The 21,378-nt window shown below is 41.6% G+C and overlaps 1 protein-coding gene across 7 annotated transcripts in view; it reads left to right on the top strand.

The window, feature by feature from the left end:
* CELF1 (CUGBP Elav-like family member 1) overlaps positions 1 to 21,378 on the top strand; it is a 51,041-nt gene that overhangs the window by 13,386 nt on the left and 16,277 nt on the right. For 2 of the 7 annotated variants that reach the window (XM_048483912.1, XM_048483910.1), the window contains exons 1-8: positions 2,631 to 2,854; positions 10,665 to 10,852; positions 12,256 to 12,338; positions 12,592 to 12,640; positions 14,560 to 14,694; positions 14,851 to 14,930; positions 15,280 to 15,441; positions 15,948 to 16,029. In XM_048483912.1, the coding sequence (XP_048339869.1) occupies positions 2,784 to 2,854; positions 10,665 to 10,852; positions 12,256 to 12,338; positions 12,592 to 12,640; positions 14,560 to 14,694; positions 14,851 to 14,930; positions 15,280 to 15,441; positions 15,948 to 16,029 (850 nt within the window). In that variant the 5' untranslated portion in view covers positions 2,631 to 2,783. Of the gene's footprint in view, positions 1 to 2,629; positions 2,855 to 10,664; positions 10,853 to 12,255; positions 12,339 to 12,591; positions 12,641 to 14,559; positions 14,695 to 14,850; positions 14,931 to 15,279; positions 15,442 to 15,947; positions 16,030 to 21,378 lie in introns of those variants that run through there. The other 5 variants (XM_048483915.1, XM_048483914.1, XM_048483917.1 and 2 more) reach the window with 3 other exon arrangements.

Genomic DNA, 21,378 nt, shown 5'->3' with positions numbered 1-21,378 from the left:
GCAGTTGGAAAGGCAGGACAGAAACATTTAAAATAATATTTCAAGCTAAGGTTTGAATTGGCGTGGAAGAAAGCTACTCAAAATAGAGAATGAAAATGGAAGAAAAGGCTAGTAGGAAGACAAGTGAATGAGTATTAAATAGGGATCAGTGTGTTGGATAGGCATGAGTTCATACTGAGGTTAGTATGGGATAGTTCAAGAGCTTGATACCAAAAATTATTGATCTACTGAAGATGTTTGCAATTAGGCTGCCTCTTATGGTTTGTGTTTTGATGGAATAAAATTGTATCTCTTTGTGCAGCACAGGATACCTGAGCACTGACTATACACTTCTCCTGGAGGCAGAGGACATCTTGATGGGTGTTTTCCAATCCTTTCTCAGGGAGGCAGGAACTTGAAACTTGTCACTTCCTGTGAAGGCTTGGACGCCCATCTTGTCTTCAGTATTTTTCCTGCCTCAGCAGGGAGAACAGCGCTTCGTTTAGGCCAGGGGTAGGGAACCTGCGGCTCTCCAGATGTTCAGGAACTACCATTCCCATCAGCCTCTGTCAGCATGGCCAATTGGCCATGCTGGTAGGGGCTGATGGGAATTGTAGTTCCTGAACATCTGGAGAGCCGCAGGTTCCCTACCCCTGGTTTAGGCTCTTCTGTATTTTTTCCTACTTCGGCAAAAGAGGGCTGGAACACATTGGTCGGAGATTGACCATAACCCTCCCTATTGGAACACTGTTCTGGGAGGTCCCATCAAGATGTCCTCTGCCTCCAGGAGAACAGTCCATTGGTTACTCACCATGAAGGGGCCTTCTCCTGGAAGGTAAGTAGGACATCTTGGCCTTCACTGGGTCCAGTTGATCTCCGATAAAGTTTTTCACGCTTGAGCCTATGTTGATCTGAACTCGAGGTCTGAGTTACTGTTTAGTTCTTGTTACTTGTTCCATTATGTTACTTCCTGTTAATGTTACCATGTGTGTGCTAGTACTGCTTTGACAGTCGTCTACTGAAGACAAGATGGGCGTCCAAACCTTCACTGGAAGTGACAATTTCAAGTTCCTGCTTCCCTGAGGCAGGGTTGGAAAATACCCATCAAGATGTCCTCCTTACCTTCCAGGAGAAGGCTCCTTCACAGCGAGTAACCAATGAACCGTTTTCCACAGAAAAATGTAAGTGTGGTCCAGTAGTGGGGCAGTGGAAGTGCGGGCTTCCACAGTAGAACTAACCCTGAAGGACTATGACCAGGCAGGCAAGCAAGCAGTGATTTTGGGGGGGCAGCTTGGTGCTTGTGGGGGAGGGGGAATGGGGAGGCTGATGCCAGGCCTGGTGGAATAGAGCAAAATTGGTGTTTTGGCCAGGGGGAAGGTGGGTGGAGAAATAGGGAGACTGTTGCTGTCCCTCTGAGCCAGCTGAGTTGGGGAAGCAAGGGGGGGTGTCGGGCTGAGTTAACTCAGCCCAAGACACAAGATCATGCTGCCTCCCTCTCCTTGCTTCCCCAGCCTGACTGGACTGGGAAAACAAGGGAGAGAGGCCAGCCCGACATGCATAATCATGCTGCCTTCCTCCCCCTCCGTGCTTTTCCCCCCCTTTTGAACGAAGAACAGAACAAGGCAGGCACTAGGAACCCTGTGGAGCACTGAACTAAAAATAAGATCCAGGAAGCAGTTGTGGATGGAGTTAGAATCCTGTTTAGATCTTTTGGTGGAAAAGAGAATAGTAAATGTGGAGAAGTTCACTGGGATAGATTTATTGACCAGAGTTGCAGAACGGCTCTGTCATGCTAATGTAATAAAATTGGAGTTCAGAAAAATAAGATTACTTAGATTCATCAATATGCATGAGTTTACTTATCTGTTTTTATTTAAACTGGTATTTTTCATCTTTTTTTCTGTATTTTCTGGCATCCCTGAAAGTTCTGAAAACTCACATTTTATTGTATTGTCAAAGGCTTTCACGGCCGGAAACACTGAGGTGTTGTGTGGTTTCCGGGCTGTGTGGCCGTATTCTAGTAGCATTTTCTCCTGTGAGTTGAAACCTGACGTTCTCCTGACGTTTCACCTGCATCTGTGGCTGGCATCTTCAGAGGATCAGAACTCACGTTTTGTTCATAAATGGATTTGTAAAGCTTGCAAATATCTTCTGGTGGTGGTGTACTACAGATTTGAGTTACAGGACACAGTACTTAGATTGTAGTAATGTCTTGTTGAAGGTTTGCTCAGAAACAAGCTTGTTAAGACTTGCTGTTTACATTTTAAGCCAAAGTACAGTTATGCCCATCTTCTAGCACAAAACAGCTTTCCTCAAACCAGGAACATAGTAAACAGTTTCTTAGCTTAGAATTTTTTTGTCTGTAGTAGTATTTACTGCTTCATGCTGACAAATTTGAATGCAGAACTTGGTTAAGAGTCCGAAGCTAGTTTGTGTTCCTTCTGCTCTGTTGCACACAGCTATCTTCATGGATCTGACACTCTGTTTATCTGACAGTGCACTCAGTACTGCTTCGCTAGGGAAAATTGCACAAAACAAGCCCAGTGCATCAGCATTTTCATTGTGTACTGAGCGGTCTCTCTCTTCACATGGTCACATCCCCTTTTTAATCCTGGTCCCCATTCTATTTTCCCAGTCCAGCCTGTTTTTGTGGTGTCTACCGCTGGTCTCTCCAAGCTTGTATCCTTGTGGCTTGAGAGTGTTGTATGTGTGTGTGGATCAGTGAGTTGAAACCTACAGAAAAATCTCTAGCAGTGTTTGGTTTGACAAAACAGTGCTTTAGCATTAGTGGTTTGTGGTAAGCAATGGCTGCTTTTAAGTTGGATTTCCTCCCAGAAATGATGGTGGATCATTGCTCCTTGAATGTCAGCCCTCTGTAAGTACTTCTTCATAGCTGATTGGCTTGAATTTGATCTTTTGATCATGGTTTGTGGGGATGTTGTTCTTTATGTTTTGTAATTGAAAGGGAGAAAAGCAAAAAACAAAGCAAAAATAATACCCAAGTTCTTGAAATGATGCTTTCAAAAGATGCTTAGAGTTGATGTGCTAGGAACAAGTACTTCATAAGGCACAGCAGATTCAGTTTTCTGTCAGGTTTTAATTTTATTCTACATGGAACCGGCTTAAAACAGGCTGTCTTGATTCTAATAATATTAATTTACTGTGTATTTGTTTTTTATTTTTTAAGGGATATAGTTTTTTAACTATCATTAAGAACATTAACATACAGTACAGATTATGCTTGAAATCTGGCACATTATTGCAGTCCAAGAGTCTAAGCTGTCAATATATATGTCTGAGCATTGCAGTCGGTACAATTTTAGCATACTAGAAATGCAAATTTGTGTAAATTTATGATAAAACTCAGACAGAATAAAAAATTCTTATCAAAATTTAAATGGAACTGGATATAGCTATGCTGCAACTTTCACATGAACATATTTTATTAAGTTAAGGTATTAGTGTCATAGAAATAAACTTTTCTGATAAATACGTGAAACTATTGCAACATCTATAATAGTGACTGAAACATGCCTTCCTACCTGCTTTCCAAAGTTTCTTGAAACTGTCAAGTCATTGTTATGATTCGAAACACCAGAACTGGGCCCTATAACAAAAGTTTGCAGAAGGAATTGCAGATGTGGATCTTCCCTCTTCTCTTCCCTGGGCACCTGTAAAATCTTATAGTTAGAATTTGAGAACCTTCATCAGCAGAATGCAGTGCCATGTGGAGTAGGGGGTACAGAGAAGATTGGGAATTGAGCAAAGTATCTTCTTGCACTAGCTCAGTGATTTCTCCACCTGTCTCAGTATAATGTAATGGAGATGGTATGAAAAAAACCCCTCTGCCAACTCCTGACTTGAAGTTTCTATAGGATCCAGCCCACTGATTGAAGAAGAGCTTTGGATTATCTCTTGTAAGAAGACTCAAAGGGGTTTACAAACTCCTTTCCCTTCCTTTCCCCACAACAGATGCCACTTTGTGAGGTAGGTGGGGCTGAGAGAGTTCTGAAGAACTGTGACTAGCCCAAGGTCACCCAGCAGGAATGTAGGAGTGGGGAAACAATAAAACTCTGCCACTCATGTGGAAGAGTGGGGAATCAAACCCCACTTTGGTAGTTCAGCAAAAGTGGTGTGTACAACTAATTCCTATTGTAAGCTATGAAAGGCAGAAGTCTTCATGCCCTTCCAGAACCAATAATTTGCCCCAACTGTGTTGTTAATATATGTTAACTGTATCATTGGAAGTATGTGGAATTTCAGTCCTCAGGCTACAAACAGACCATGAAATAGCTAAAGAAAGATGGAAAAGAAAATAAGGTAGGCTTTAGGCAAGCCTCAGATGAGTGGACATTGCAAAGGCAGGGTTTCACTGCTAAAAAAAAGCACTGTTTCTGGTTGTTACCCACCTTACCTCTGCAGGTGGGGACACAGAAAGCAGGGCTTGATAAGAGGATATTACCTGGTGGTCTGGACAATACATGAAAAGGTGGTTCTTCCTAGTATTCCAGCCCTAAGCAGTTCACGGCCTTATAGTTAAAAACTAGACCAGAATAGTCCATGTAGATTTTCCAACATGGGGGGATACAGTTGCTGTATTTAGCTCCTCAAAAATAATCTGGCTGCTGCATTCTGGACTGCTGCACATTACTGTAATCTGTTCTGGTCCTGGATGTGATCAGAGCATGGATCACTATGACCAAATTACACCTTTGGAGAAACAGCAGTAGCTGGTGAAACAGTCAAAAAGAAAGGAGGGATATTATCATAAACATCTCTACTACCTGACTTTAACCATTCAGCATTTTCCGGCTCCTTACCCCTGCAGGCTCTCTTTTAGTTCAGGGGTTAATGTGCCGGGAATTGGTTGAATTTACTAACAATAAATTTCAATCTGACTTTATTTAAACTTTTGAAATTTAGCATATTCATGTTTACGTTTCAAGCTGAAGTGACGATATTAAATGGGGGGGGGGGGAGTAAGTTGTTCTACCCGTAGTTAAGTTTTTAATGCCACCTATACCTTGTTTATTAGATTATTTATTTTATATGGTATTTTAGGAAATTGTGTAATATGAGTATGTTGTAAGCCACTCCAAGCCTGTTTCAGCAGGAGACAGCAGGATATTAAATCAAATAAATAAATAATTCTGTTCAGTCTTTAAAGTTTTTTTTAATCATCCTGTTACGATTTTCTATATTCCTTTGTTTGAAAGAATCCTGTTTTGTTCTTGTATGAAATTGTGTGTGTTTGAGATGTGAAATAATGTGGAGATTATATAGTTAAGATCCTCGATATTTTTTGTTCTGAGCAGTCGGGCATCTTGGAAGCTTAGCTGTTTTCCCAGGACTAAAACTTTCCACTTCCTGTCCTCTAGGTGGGAACTTGTGCATCAGTTTTATCCTGGCCTTGCATAAAGAGAGCAGCTAAGTGTGTCTTCTGCAGATAACCTGGCTCTGTCTTTTTTCCTTTCTCCCACCTTTTTGCATCATATGTTGCATAAGCTCTCTGCTATGCTGGCTAGAACTTGCCTTCCTTCTTATTGCTGTGTGTGGTGCTTCCCTTATTGCTTTGGTCCCCCCCCCCCCCACTAATGGAGGATGCCACAGAGTGGTACAATGCAAGCAGCAACGAGTTTCTCTGAAGATGATGAAGGCCTGAGTTTGCTGTCCTCATTGCAGCAGGGAGCCCAAGCAATAAACAGCCCCAGAGGTGTTGGAGAGTCAAGGAGATGTCATGGTGAAGGCCTGTTTATACAGAAAAACAGATTTTGCATTCAGGGAGGCCCACAAAGTATTGATCCTAGCCAGAAAGGCAGCAGCCATGTCAGCTCTTGTTTCCAGGACTTCCATTGCCTGGACTTGCAAACTGAGTCAACTCATTCCCAGTAAGAACAGAAGGTGTAAATATTGTCCTTAAGGCTGTGTCCTTCCTAGCAGATGCATCTCTGGACAATGTGGCTTTTTCAGTATTCTCTATGGCTGCAGCTACTACCATGGATTGTACTCTGTGGCTTTGTGTGTGTCAAGCAGACCTCCACTCCCAAGCCATAATGATGGTTTATACTTTCCAAGGTGGCCGACTGTTTGGGGATACCCTTGACAAAATAGTGTTGGGAGACCAGAGACAGGAAAAAAAGGCCATACCAAGAAATATAAGGAAGGGTAACAGAAGACCTTTATACCAAACCTCCTCTTGTCCCTACCACACACCTCCACAGTTTAGCCTAAACCGGAGGAGAGCACAGAGGCCAATCAGCTGAGGCTCCTTTTGCAGGGGATCACAGACCTCTGAGGATGATGTAGACCTGGATCTGCTGTCTTAACAGGTCTTCTCAATTTTATCCCTATCAATTTGCCTATCATACAAGGAAAACTGACGCCAGGCCAGGTCCAGTGGAAGAATACTATAATTTTCCCAGGATCAATTACTTCAATCACTTCTGGACCATTGGGTGCAACAAATCATCCTATTTGGTTTTACCATAGAGTTTTGTAATCTTCCCCGGACCAGTTCCTCACCTCTCCCTGATCCCTCAAAAGGCAGAAACAAATAAGGACTCTATCGGCAATGCAACATTTCTTGGTGATAAAGGCTAGAAAAAAAGTAGAAAGAGTTCCTCCCTGTGAGAAACAAGGAGATTCAAAAACACTTCCTCATGAAGACCCTATAGTCCAGCATCAAAACATTCAATCCAGGATCATTCATGACTTCCATTTATCTCATGGAAGCATCCCTACACATTCCTCTTGATGTGGGTCATCACACATTTCTCAGATTCTCCTTCCAAGACCAGCATTTCCAAATCACAGCCCTTTGTTTTGGACCAGCTTCAGCTCCTCAAGTGTTTTCCAAGGCTCTGGTGACACTAGTGGTCCTTGCCAGAAAGCAGTGAAGGCAGTCCACCCAGACCTGGATGATATCCTGATTTGTTCACCAACAAAGGAGAAAGCTGCACTGTCATACAGATGCTGGAGAATCTTTTGAACAGAGATAAAAAGCAACCTTCTAACACAGAGTCTAGAGCATCATGGGATCATCATAGACAACCAAAATAGCATGTTCTACCAGAGAAAAAACATTAACAAGCTATTAAGCTTGGCAAAGAACATCTGCAAGGTCAAATCAGAAAGGTTAATCCCCCTGACCCCACAGTCTAACGCTTTCATTCATAAGATCAGTTCCATAGGCTTGTTTACATTCCAGGCCTCCCCAGTGGGTTCCTGTGACCACATCAGGTGGTGATCACACAGAAGAAAAGACATCCCGGCTGACCCTAACAATCTCAGTCAGACAAAGCTTGATCTGGTGGACCAAATCCAGCCTTCTAGCTTGGGCACAATCTTATATAAAGAAGGAAATGGTATACATTTTCACAGTAGCCAGTCTGATCAGTTGGGAGGGCTGGGGCTCCCATCCAGGATCAGCCAGCCTAGGACAAAGAGAAGTACCTGAGCATCAATATCCTGGAACTCAGAGCTATGAGGATGGTGCTCATGCACTTTCAGTATCATGAGCCAGCATGCCCTAGTCAGGACCACTGGTATATCAGCAAATGCACATATCAATAAGCAAGGGGGATCCAGGTTGTCTGTCCTGCATCAGAAAGCAAAGCGCACTCAATCTTGGGAATAGTTGTATCTACAATCACTCAGCAGAGCACATCCAGGGATCCTTCAGTACTCAAGCATACTGGTTGAGCAGATGAACTATGGACAAGGACAAGTGGTCTTTCAAAAAGGAGACCTGAATAGATTTGATGTTCTGAGTGTGAACCTTTCGCACCGGCCTATTGTCATCTAGTGCCATGATTCTGTTCCAGATTTTTTTCACCATCCTCAGGCAGAGCAAGAAGATTCCTTGACCTCCCTGTGGAGGAAGATCTGCCAGGAATGAGCCCTAGTTAGCTTTGTGGTTCTGGAATGGCTTCACAGGCCCTGGCTTCCATCTTCAGTAGAGCTTTCAGTGCAAGAACCTTGGCATGTTCTCAACAAAGTTCTATTGGACCCATTAAAAGTGGTTCTGCTTAAGTGACTTTGCATGAGAACTTTGCTCTTAACAGCAGTAACTTCAGCTTGAAGGGTAGCAGAATTGGGGGCTCTTTCATCCAGAAAAGGATGTGCCTTCAGCAAAGACAATGTGGTACTTCGGTCTGATCCTGCCTTTACTGCCAAGGTCAATTCCTTGTTTCACAGAATACAGGTGATAAATTACAACATAAGGCAGTGCATTTCTCAGGCATATAGATCCGGCAACATTCCCATTCCTGTGGGCTTAACTTCTAACCCAGTAGGAAGGTCAGCTGATAATGCAGCATTTGACGGTCGTGCCTCAGTTGAAGAGATATCCATAGTGGTCATGTGGTTATCCATTTCAACCTTCATTAGACACTACATGATAATTTCTTTTTCTTTAGTCGATGCAGCTTTGGGACACTGAGTTATGCATCAAATGGTGGATGACTCATAATTTCCACCCAAAGACAGAGGGATGCTGCTATTGGAATTCCCATTCTTTTGCTCCGAGGTAAGGAGGGCATTTTGCCCATCTGAAGAGCGAATGGTAGTGGTGGACTTAATGAGATTCTACTTGCTGTAGAAATGAGAAGAACAACGCTTAGACATAAAGCAAGCCTTTATGTGCTTGGCATTGGTGAAGAAAGGGAATACCCAAGTTTCCAAGATACCTTCCTTACCTCAGAGCAAAGGGAACCCTCACAGTAAGTTTCCAAGGTTCCATTCTCAGAGTGCCTCATGAAGTTGTCAACAATAATAAATACTGCATTTTCTCAGTCAATGAAAGGCTGAGGGAGGCCATCTTTTTCTTTTGAGTTAAACGTAGCACAGTCACACTGATCGCTGCTCTGAAGTAGTGTCCATGAAATTTAGTAGCCTGCAAACAAATTGTGTTATTGTTTTCGCCTAGCCTAGCAGAAAACCTGTATTAGGAAAGTCTAGAGTCAAACTAGGCAAGTCACTGGGACTTCTGTGATTGGGCCTTTGCAAGTACCTGTAGGGGGTGGAATTTTGATCAGAACTGTGATTTAGAGGGCATGGGGGGTTTCTATGAAGTTTCCTTGACATGATGGATTCCTATCAAGCTGTTTGCTCCGTTGGGACAATCATGTAGGCATTCTGTACGGTTATCCCGGTGGAGTAAATATCAATTCCATTATACTGTTTCAGGTTGGAAAATAGCACAGCAGAAAGGAAGTAGCAGACTGGGATGTTAGTGTTGCAATGGTAGAGTAGACTGTATCCCTTTAAGTGAAGGAAGACTTTTTCTATTGTTTCTCCGTGTATAAAAATATTTCCCCATGAGAAACATTGGAAGAAACTAGTTTTAGCCCAACCTTCTCCCTGCTGTGCTAGTTTTCTGTTCACATGGAGTTCTTTTATCACGGGGATAATCTGGGAGTTGATCGTTATTGTGTGTTTTAAATTGGAATTTGTGAATAGCCTTGAGTCACTGGGGCAGATGCAAAGTAAATGTTTTAATATATATGCTTTTTTCGCCTGATCTGCAATACCGTCAAAATTGGGTTGTACAAAACTGTTATTTAGAAGGGAAAAACACTTGGAAGGTTTGACTATACAATTCCCAACTCCACATCCAGTTTAACCCTAATTGTGTCTGGTTTGTTATTATTTGAAGGCAAATTTTCCTTTAAAATTCCTTTTCAGACACATTTATGGAATTTCTAACAATAGGAGCATACTATGCCCTGAAAATTACCACACATTAAAGAAAACAAAAGTAGGCTGACATCTGAAGATCAGTCTTCATGTCCTCTGAGCATAACATACCATGTTCTGGAGTGAAATGAAGGCTCTCTAGTAACCATCCCAGCCTGTCTTTCTGGATTACAATGGGTGCTTTCAGCATTACTCCCTTGCTGTAGTAAAATAATCTTTCAGATTTTCTTTTCATTGTTGATTCTCTGTTACAGAAACTAAAGGTTGGCAAATATAGTTTACAGGGACCATTAACAAAAGTTGGACTCATGTTGCTTCATCCTGGGTTTCTGCTGAAGGGTAGAAAATACAGCCTTTGGGGAGACCACATAGGGTTGTTTTTACTGTTTTAAGGGGAAAGCACTGGCAAGCCATTTGACTTATATCTTTAACTTTTGGATTATAATTAGGACCTCAAACTGAACTTGCTAAACAATAACTCTACCTAGCAATATCTGGTAGAGTAAAGAACTTGGAAATGAGCATGAATTTTTCATTCACTATTTATTCAGAACCTTCTGCCTTTGAACTTACAATGAACAATTGCAGAATTACAGGATTTAAGACTACACACAGAAGCAGCTGGGCTTACTTTCGAGCAAGGGTATGTGTGTTTGTGAATGTACACACACACATATTTATATACATAAATATACATGTGTGTACACACACACGCATATAACCCAGTTTCTCTTTTGCACTACGTGATTATTATTATTAACTTTTATGGAAGAACAAAGTGCGAAATAAATCTAGAGGAAGTTAAATACCATCACCACCCTGGCTTTATGTACAAAATTATTTTGGTTTTTTCTCTATGGATTTTTAAACAAATTGTTTTTGTGATAACATTTGAAATTGTAGTATCCTTTTAATACACAGGAAGCATGATTTATCAAGGCATAGCCAAGGAGGAGACGTATCAGCTTTTTTCTCTTTGCCTTGTACAGCTCAAAGAAAATGAATGGCACACTGGATCACCCTGACCAACCAGACATTGATGCCATCAAGATGTTTGTGGGTCAGGTCCCTCGAAGTTGGTCTGAGAAGGATCTACGGGAACTATTTGAACAGTATGGTGCCGTCTATGAAATTAATGTCCTGCGGGACAGGAGCCAAAACCCTCCTCAGAGTAAAGGTGAGAGCTATTTTCTAATTAAAATTTTTGTTGCCAATGCATATTGCGACTTTTATATTCAGATGGATACAGGTTTGCTTGTGTACGCACAAACTTTGACTTTTGTCACTTTGGTCTAGATAACATGAGTTGCATGATCACCTCCATGTTATTTTATGTGGAACACTATCAAGAAAACAGGCAGTTTGTGACTTTTACGGCTTTTGAACACATTGTACAGAGCAAAGGGGAGTTTGCTACCACATGTACACTTAACAAGGAGCTGCAGCCAAGGTTGACATATACCTGTGTATTATATATTTTGAAATATGTCTTTGTTGAATGCCCTCGTGCATTTTTAAGAGTACACCTAAAAACCTGATTTATGACCTTGCCCTTATTCTTGGAATAACTAACATAGTGTTCTACCATTTTGACATGTGTTGAATAAAATGTAGGGGGAAAAACAGTAAAACATCTGCTAGAGTCCCAAGCCTTTTGTCCTAATTAGCTCACTTTGGCCTGGAGTCTCAAAGGAGGAGAAGCAAAGCTGCCAAAGAGCTAATGGAAGCTGCTGGGGAATGGGCGAGCTCTTGGCCTCTCAGCCTATATAGCTTTTGATCAGATCAGGAGGTGAAAGACCTTTGGGAGAAGCTTACCTTTAATACTGCTGAATGTGTCTGTTAAGCTACAAATGAGGTACATGAACTGGTAATTGCAGAATATTGCTTATTGGTTAAATTAAATGTTCTAGAAGTTAAGATCTGCTCTATAGATGTAGCAGAATGTAGTGTTAAGCAGTTCTGAGCTGGTGGAATAAACTGTGTTCCCTTTCAGGCAAAGGATTATAATTTTTTAAAAAATATCATTCCATGTTTTAAAAAAATTCTTCTTATGAGAAAGTAGCCTTTTAAAATGTGGTCTACTTGAAGACTCTACAGTTTGGTTTGCCACTTCAGACTGTCACTTTTTGATGGATAAATCGCTGACAGGTTGAGGTTAATGAATGAAGCCACATTCATGAAGAGTTTAAATATTATGCTTAGATGCTTACATTCTGTGGTAAAGGAGCTCATCTTTTAAAATGTGTGTTCTGAGTTCTAACATTATAAGTTATTTTCTGTGGGTTTAAACAGCATGATTGGTTTCTGACTAGTTCAAGTTCTGCAACTGATTATTTTGGGTCTTCAGCAGTTACCTCTGCCAAAGTAAAATATTCTCTTCGTAATTAACTCCTGAGTGATGCTAAAATGTGTTGAAAACATTTGTTCTGCTAGGAGTTGTTCCCTTAAAAGTCTCAAAACGTAGGGATAGCTTGACTGCAGTAACTTTTAGCTATCAAGTATTAGGAAGGCAGCATTTTATGTTGTGAATCTCTTCTAAAAATAAGCCCTCAGTTTGCAATTTATGTGTTTGCTTTATAGGGTGCTGTTTTGTTACATTTTATACCCGTAAAGCTGCACTAGAAGCACAGAATGCTCTTCATAACATGAAGATTCTCCCAGGGGTAAGACAACAAGCACATTATCTTTCAGATCTGTTCTGTCTTCATTTCAATTCGTTCAGGGTTCCAGCTCTGAGATGGGTATGTGGAATCATTTGGTTCAACAGGCTTGATATTTCCATTTCCATATGCATTAGTTTACCATCTAATATTTTAATATAATATTAAAAAAAAAACAATGGCTGCAAAATTCTGGTTCTGTGAAGGAACACGTGGGTAGCATTTATATATCCTAATCACTTTCTTTTGGTCACAGATGCACCATCCTATCCAAATGAAGCCAGCTGACAGTGAAAAGAATAATGGTATGTGTGTGCAGAACAAGCTTTCTTTGATCAAGATTAGTGTGTTAAGCTTGGACAAGGAGACTTCCCACTTAAGAAACAGTATCTCATTTTTCCGCCTCATCTATGTGGGTACCAAGGCATCCCACGTACCTTTTACCCTCTGAATAGTCCCTGCTCTTTTGAACCTTACTTATCATGGCACATATCCTGTTCTTCCATCAAAAAATGATCTTCAGCACAGCATATATTAAAACATCGCATATTTCTTCAAAAAGAATCAAACAGCCAAAATATAAAAAGTATATAGCCTACAGGTAGAAAATAATTATGCATAGACATGTATTTCAGATTAATATAAGCAACTTTTAATTTGTGATCTTTGAAAAATATAATCTGTGCTAAATGAGGATGAAGGTATTCCTCTTTTGGGAAGGGAGTTCCATGGCCCTTGCCTGTGCTGTAGAAAAAACTCAGCTTTCAGGATATGAGCATTGTCACTAAGGCATTGATCTCGATCCCTCCCTCCCTCATGTTGAAGCCATGTTGAGCAAATGGGGAGAGTTTGTTTCAAGGAGAACACCATCTTTATCCCTGGTGTGGAACTAAATTGCCTTAACCTCATATTGAAAAAAACCCTGTCTCAATTTCATCTGCAGTTCTCAAGGCAATGAGATGAAGGAGGAAAGATTATAATACTGTTCATATGTCAGGTCTTGGGAAGCCAAAGAGAGAGGATGCTAAAGGGATTTGTGAGTCACTGATACATTTTTAAGAAAGTGGCTCACAGGAATTCCAGTAAGAAAATTATCCATTTTGGGGCCGTGGCTGGAATTTACACCCCCTCCTCTCTCACCCATAAGTGTTAGATTCACAGTGACAGTGGAACTGATGGACTGGTTAAGTCGCTGTCTTTGTATTTATGGTATACTGGAGGATTTCAATTTATTAATTGTAATATTATCATTGTTTTAAAATGTTTGTGTCTGCCACCCTGAGCCCAGCCTCAAGCCAGGGAAGACGGGATATTAAATCAAATAAAATAGAAAGTTCTTCATGACCAGGTAGCTGCTAATCGGTTGCTGGTGAAGCCAGATGTACCAGTCTCTCCCTAAAGCAGGGAACAGCATCCTCCTGTACCTTCATTCAATAAGGGCATGACCTCTTAACTCCACTCTCACCAAAAAACAGTCAAGCCTTCATGAATGAGGCAGAGCTAGCAGCTAGAAGGACTCCTTCTTACTAACTAAAGTGGAAATATTTGCCACATTTTCTTGTGCCTTCCCAGGTTTGGAATGGGAAATAATGCAGGCTGATGCTGTGAACCTTGCAGCAGGATGTCTGTCAATTGCCTGCTGTATATCCCTATCGTATACAAAGATATGTACCATTCACACTTTTCCTATCAGACAATTCCCCCTTCTGCTGATGTAAACATCCCCTTCTTTTAAATCAGAAGTGAAATATTTATGATACTGGACTGCTGTCAGTTTTTTCAAGTGGAAATTAACGTGTTGTGTTTGCAGGGTAGGCTTCTTAGCCATCTTGTATTGTGAGGATTTTAATATGTAATAATATTTATGAACAGTTACTCCAGTAAAATTGTTTATAGAAGTGTACGAAGATTTAAAGTCACGTAATGAAAATGATCATAGCAGACATTTAACATCATATACAAGAAGTCTTGAAGGAATGTATTAGCAAATCTCCACACTGATTAAAACAATCTATATTTATAAAATACAATTGTTATTTGTAACTTTTCTTTAAAAAAATGGTGCTTGGTGACAGTAAACTTCCTAGAGTTTTTGATTTGAAATAATCACTTGTCTGATTTTGGAATATTCTCTGGCAGGTAAACAAGTTTCTGAATTAATCTGTTTAATTCCTTAGTCGATGTTCCTTCATCATTAAGACGGTTTTTTCCTTTCTTTTTTTAGCCGTGGAAGATAGAAAACTGTTCATTGGGATGATCTCAAAGAAGTGCAATGAAAATGATATCCGAGTGATGTTTTCCCCATTTGGACAGATTGAAGAATGCAGAATTTTACGGGGTCCAGACGGCTTAAGTCGAGGTGAGGATGGACTGCAGGTTTATGAATTTCTGTCTCTTTACCTGACATCTAATTGGGAGCTGGGAATCTCTGCTACCAGCAGTCTCTCTCACCTGTCCAACTTCCATTACTGGGACCGACCTGGTGCATAAATGTGATCATGTTATCTTTTTTCAGGTTGTGCTTTTGTAACTTTTACAATGAGAGGTATGGCACAAACAGCAATCAAAGCAATGCACCAAGCGCAGACCATGGAGGTAAGAAACATCACTTTGAATGACTGGGTGGAATGTTGGACATTCACAGGCCTTTTGGATTCTGTGCAGGCCAGTGTTGGACATCTGTCGTTCCTCCTTAGTTTTCCAGGTGTTGTGATGTCATCCTTTGTTTTCAACCACCGTCTCACAATCACATGAGAAAATGAGAAATAGATAATGAGAAAATAGATAGGATACATGAAGTTCAAATTAGTGAAAATGAATTGAGAGTCCTCTGGAGGCTGGGTGATTGATTAGGAGCATCCCAGTTCTGAAAAGTATAGGAGGTGGGTTTCTGTAATTGGTGGGTGGTCCATAAGAATTTAATGTCTGTGAATTGATATTTCAGGGCTGCTCTTCTCCCATCGTAGTGAAATTTGCGGATACCCAGAAAGACAAAGAACAAAAACGAATTGCACAACAGCTCCAGCAGCAGATGCAGCAAATCAGTGCTGCCTCCGTTTGGGGAAACCTAGCTGGATTGAACACACTTGGACCCCAGTACTTAGCAGTGAGTTTTCTTGGCAGTTGCTGAGTAGAATATCTTCCTAACTATTTTACCCGCAGCTGTGGTTTCTCATACAAGTGTCCTCCTGCTTAGGCTCCATTAGAAAACTCCAGGCCTTTTCTAAAGTAGTGTTTGGGTGTATTGATGAGTTATAAATGTTCAAAGTTTGCCTGTGCTCCCTGAATTTCTGCAGTTTCTAGCATAAATGAGAAAAGGAACTGCAGTGTATGTAGCAGTTTTCTGTAGCATGGGGCATTTTTTCTACAGTTAAGCAATGCAACATCTGATGTAATTCAAATGTCTCCTAGAAGTTGTATGGACAAACCAGCTGTTTTCCTTCTACTACAATATTTAATACCTGTGTACATGTGTGTGTAGGATGGTGTCATGATGTAGTCATCAGGATTTCTTGTTATAACAGCACCTTGGCTGTGGTGTGGTACAGTCTCTCCCATAAGTGGAGCCAGCCCTCATTCTCACTCTTGTTCTGTTTTTGGTGTAATGTCTAGCTTTATTTACAGCTCCTTCAGCAGACAGCAGCCGCCTCCTCTGGAAATCTGAACACACTGGGCAGCCTCCACCCAATGGGAGGTAAGTCCTACTCCACCACCATCACTACCACACACACACACACAGATCTGAAAGTAGGATCGGTAACAAATGATGATGGTAATCAATAAAGAAAGCTATCAAGAGTGTGGTGTGATATACTAATGTTAGTAATACTTAATCTCAGTTGCCTAAAGGCAGGAGTCTAGAGTTAACTTTTTACTTTCTCTCTCTGTAGTGCCTCGCTATTCTTTTGGGGACTTAGTCAATTTTCATCAGATCTTTTCAGAAGGTGATTTAAATAGATAAATGTAGGGGGGAAAGTTGCAATTAGTTAACTTTAAATTGTGTCCCTTATTCTCAGGCACCTCTGATTTGTATTTATTTTACAGACTATCCCTCACTGTCCTTGTAAAGTATTAGATTTTCATAATATTGGCTTTCCATTGGTTACTGGAGGGCATCACGTTATAAAAAAGAAGAAGCTGGGTTGGTTTAGTGGGTCCAGGACATAATAAACACCTCTCTGTGGGATAGTGTGGTTCCTACCACTTTGAAAGAGATGTGTTTGAGACACTTCTTGAAGAAGGCATCTTAGACCCAGAATGGCCTATACAAAGACAGCATAGTGCCTAATATCCCATCCTTGGGCAAGATTCTCCAGTGGGTAGAAGCTACATAGAAATGGTCTGGCTGGGCTGGGAGTAGAGTCATCATGCTTCAATGGTTCTACTCTTACTTAACCAGCCAATTCCAGAAGGTGGAACTCAAGACCTGCTGCTCAGTTCCATGTGGTTTAAGTTGTGGGATCCTTCAGGGTTCCATCTTGTTCTCATGCTGTCTAATATCCAAATGAAAACTCTGGGAGATGTCATCCAGGGATTTGAAGTGAGATGCCACCAATATGTGAATGATGCCCAGCTCTGTTTCTCTTTAACAGCTAAGCTAAGTGGGTCTTTGGAAGTCTTGAATAGGTGCCCGGATAAGGTAATGGGATGGATGAGGACCAATAAACTGAAGCTCAATCCAAACAAGGCTGAGGTGGTGTAGGTCAATGCTGAAATTGGTCAAAGATTGCAGAGCCAACCTGTGTGGCAGGGTGGGGAGGGGAGCAAGGTTGTAACTTTGGGTGCTTCTAAATCCTGGCTTATGGTTGGAGGCTCCAGTTTCCTCTGTGGGACATTAGCATGTTTTGTCAGCTGCAGCTGTTCATTGAAAAAATGATTTGGCTACAGTGATCTATTCTAGATTCTGTGATATGCAGTACTTCGAAAACAGTTTGGAAACTTCATTTTATCAAAACTGCAACAGTCATGTTACTGTCAGGATGGTTACAAGGATCATATCAATCCTGTTCTGAATGATCTGGAGAGGCTATGGATCTACTTTTGGGTACAATCCTTACCTTTAAGGCTGTAGACCAGGGGTAGGGAACCTACAGCTCTCCAGATGTTCAGGAACTACAATTCCCATCAGCCTCTGTCAGCATGGCCAATTGGCCATGCTGGTAGGGGCTGATGGGAATTGTAGTTCCTGAACATCTGGAGAGCCGCAGGTTCCCTACCCCTGCTGTAGACGGTGCCAGGATACCTTAGGGACTGTCTCTTCCCATACTTTCCAGCCCAGTGATTAAAATCTGCCCTGCTTTCTGTCATCCCCCCCCCCAAACACACACAACTTCAGAGGTGAGGTGGATAGCAGCTAGAGACAGGGTATCTTCTGAGGTGGCACCTCACCTTTTAGAATGCCCTTCCCCTTGAGACTCACCAGACACCTACTTTACTTTCTTGTAGGTTTCAGGCTAAAACGCATATTTTTGGCCAGGCTTTTAATTAGGGACTTATCTTATCAGTTTCTTAAAGGTCTGCTTTGTTTTAGGGACAGCTTTTTTGCTTGTGTTTTTGATGGCTTGTGGGTTGCACTGTGGTCTTTAATTGTAAGCTGCTTTGAACAGGATTCTGAAGAGGCATGAGAATAGTCTAGATAAATAGCAAGGTTTAAAAATAGGCTCTTCTTTACGAGGCTGGGGGAAGGGAAGGATCAGGCTGATGGTAGTACATCACAGCTTCTCCTTTCCCAACTAGTAAGGATTCTGGGTCTTCCTGTTATCAGTCAGTCTGAATATGTGGAAGTTTTACAGATGTAAAATGTAATTTTGACATTTTCAGTTGTAGTTTGGTCTAAGTATGGGTGGGTAAAATTCCGTAAACTTTGGGACAGGTTAAAACACTTCTGTGGTTGAGCACTACAGGAACATAATCACCATATTTAGATAGGTTCTGATAACCTATCATGGCAGAAGCTTTAGAAAATATTTGCTCTTGCCTCAGGTTTGTGGGGATCAAACTATAAACACTTGCTACATAAAGTAATTATCGAATGATGCTGAAAATATAAAAAGACTTCTGAGGACCTCTGGATAGTGGTATAGGAACAGATATGCTATACATTATTTATAAGCATAAGCATAAGCATTTTATTGTCATTGTGCACGCACAACGAAATTTACAGCAGCATTCCTCGATGCACACAATTTCAGACTCATACAATTTCAGACTCATGCAATTTCAGACTCATACATCATCATCCTCCACCCATCCCTACATAGCCCCAAATACATCAATATGAAGCAGCGGAGTTTAGCATAGCCACAGCTCTAGAGTAGAAGCTGTCTCTAAGCCTCTTTGTCCTAGTTCTGAGGGCCCTGTATCGTCTGCCAGATGGTAGCAGTTTAAAAAAGAGAGTGTGCTGGATGAGACGGGTCCCTTAGAATATTTTGGGCTTTATTTAGACTTCGGGCATTATAGATTTCTTCCAAGGAGGGGAGAGGGCAGCCGATAATCCTTTGTGCAGTATTGATCACCCTTTGGAGCGCCTTCCTATTCGCCACTGTGCAACTGGAGAACCATACACAGATGCAGTAGGTTAGGACACTCTCTATAGCACACCAGAAGTTTTCCATCTAGTTGTTGCTTCCTTAAAAGTCTCAGAAAGTACAGTCTTTGCTGGGCTTTCTCTTAACCACCGCGGTAGTCTGTACTCCCCAGGTCAAATCCTCTTTAATCATAACGCCCAGGAATTTAAAACTAGCCACCCGCTTCCACTTGATCTCCATTTATAGTCAAGTGGCTGAATTTCTGAGCTATTCCTTCTATAGTCCACTATGAGCTCCTTTGTCTTGTTAGTGTTAAGAACCAGGTTATTTTCCCTGCACCATGAGAGCAGTCGGTCCACTTCATTCCGATAGGCAGACTCATCCCCTCCAGAGATGAGCCCCACCACCGTTGTGTCATCAGCAAATTTGATAATGGTGTTACTATGATAGACAGGAGTACAATCATATGTATAAAGCGGTGAACAGTAAAGGGCTCAACACACAGCCCTGTGGCGTTCCCATATTTAGAGTAAGAACTGAGGAAACCCGATTTCCCAGTCTAACCCTCTGGGAACGCCCAGACAAGAAGTCCCTAATCCACAAACAGATTGAATGTGAGAGTCCAAGATCCACAAGTTTTGTCACCAGTCTTTGTGGCGAGATTGTATTAAATGCGGAACTAAAGTCCCAAGAAAGAGCATTCGCACATAATTCCCCTGCTGTTCCAGATGCTGCCAAAGCTGTGTGGAGGCTAATGGCAATGGCGCCCTCCGTAGATCTGTTTGTCCGATATGCTAACTGATGTTTATCAAATGTATCTGAAAGGCGAGAACTATTATGCCTATTGACCAGTTTTTCAAAACACTTCATGATGATGGGGTGAGTGCCACTGGTCTATAATCCTGAAGATTGTCAGCAGGAAATCTCTTTGGTAGTGGAACAATGGTGGAAGCTTTCAAACAAGATGGAATGGTGGACTGGGATAAAGATCGATTAAAGATCCCAGTAAAAACACCAGCCAGTTGGTTAGCGCATTCCTTTAACACCCGACCGGGAATACCATCCGGTCCAGCAGCCTTCCTTGGATTCACAGCCCTCAAAACTTGCCTCACCTCATGTTCCTCCACAGTGAGGTGTGAGCTGCAATCACCTGGTGGCTGTGTGTCATCTCCTTCTGATAGACCTGTTTCAAAGCGGGCAAAGTGATTTAGCTCCTCCGCCAGAGAAGAATCCCCATCCACAGAAATGTCATTGTTTGGTTTATGGTTGGTAATTTGTTGAATTCCCTGCCACACCTGCCTCATGTTGTTATTATTAAAATAATCTTCAATTTTTCTCTTATAACTCATCTTGGCTTGTCGTAATGCCTCTCTTGAGACTGGCTCTCGCCGCACTCTACGTTGCCTCATCACCAGCTCTGAAAGCAATATTCCTGTCAGGCAAAAGTCGCTGAACCTCCCTTTGTCATCCAGGGTTTTATGGTTGGAGTAAATCGGATGCGCTTATACACAGTAAGAGTGTCTGTGCAGTGGGTGATATAACTCAGAACAGCAGTGGTATACTCCTCCAGATCTGGGTGTGGTAGAAAACATCCCAATTTGTTGTCTCAAAAACAATCTTGAAGTAGTTTAGAGGCATCATCAGGCCAGGATTTTACAGTCTTTATTACAGGCAACACCCTCACCTCCCAAGTGGAATATATGCTGGTGCCAGAAACAGTGATAAATGGTCTGACTGACTCCAAGTGTGGTAACTGTATCACCTTGTAAGGCATCCTTGATGATGGTATACACTTTATCCAATGTATTGGCTCCTCTAGTGGGGCACCTGACATGCTGGTAGAGTTTAGGGAGCACTGTTTTAAATTAGTATGATTAAAGTCTCCTCCTATAATGAGCACAGCATCAGGATGCTTTTTCTGCTGGTTTTCAACAATGTTATACAGAGAGCTCAAAGCTATGGCAGCATTAGCATCAGGTGGAATGTATACTGCAATGATGATAACCACACTAAACTCCCGTGGCAGATATATGGGTCTGCATCTAATAGTCATACTTTCCAAATCCCTTGAGCAGTGACCCCTGTGATGCTTGCATTAGTGCACCAGCTTTTGTTCACATAGAGATTTAAACCCCCTCCTTTATGCTTCCCAGAATCTTTACTACTTCTGTCCTGCCGGAAAGAAGTGAAACCAGATAGTTCAACTGCTGAATCGGGAATGTGTGAGTGAAGCCAGGTTTCTGTAATTAATAAAACACAGCTGTTCTTGCCAAATCTGCTCTTCACAATTTGTAGCCTTAATTCATCCATTTTGTTGCTAAGAGATCGTGCATTAGTAAGAAAAATGCTTGGAAGTGCAGACTTGAAACTACACCTTCCCAGCTTAGTAAAAACACCAGCCCGGCGCCCTCTCTTCCTCCTTCTATCCCGCCTTCGTCTCAACCTCCTACCAGGAATTGTAATCCAGGGTTCCCCCGGGGTCCTAGCTGCCTCTGCCGGTATATTGTGAAGACATA

The sequence above is a fragment of the Sphaerodactylus townsendi genome, linkage group LG02 (genome assembly GCF_021028975.2).
Source record: "Sphaerodactylus townsendi isolate TG3544 linkage group LG02, MPM_Stown_v2.3, whole genome shotgun sequence".
In the NCBI taxonomy this organism is placed as follows: Eukaryota; Metazoa; Chordata; class Lepidosauria; order Squamata; family Sphaerodactylidae; genus Sphaerodactylus; species Sphaerodactylus townsendi.
The sequence above is the reverse complement of the archived record's forward strand: the minus strand, read 5'-3'. Positions and strand labels throughout refer to the sequence as shown.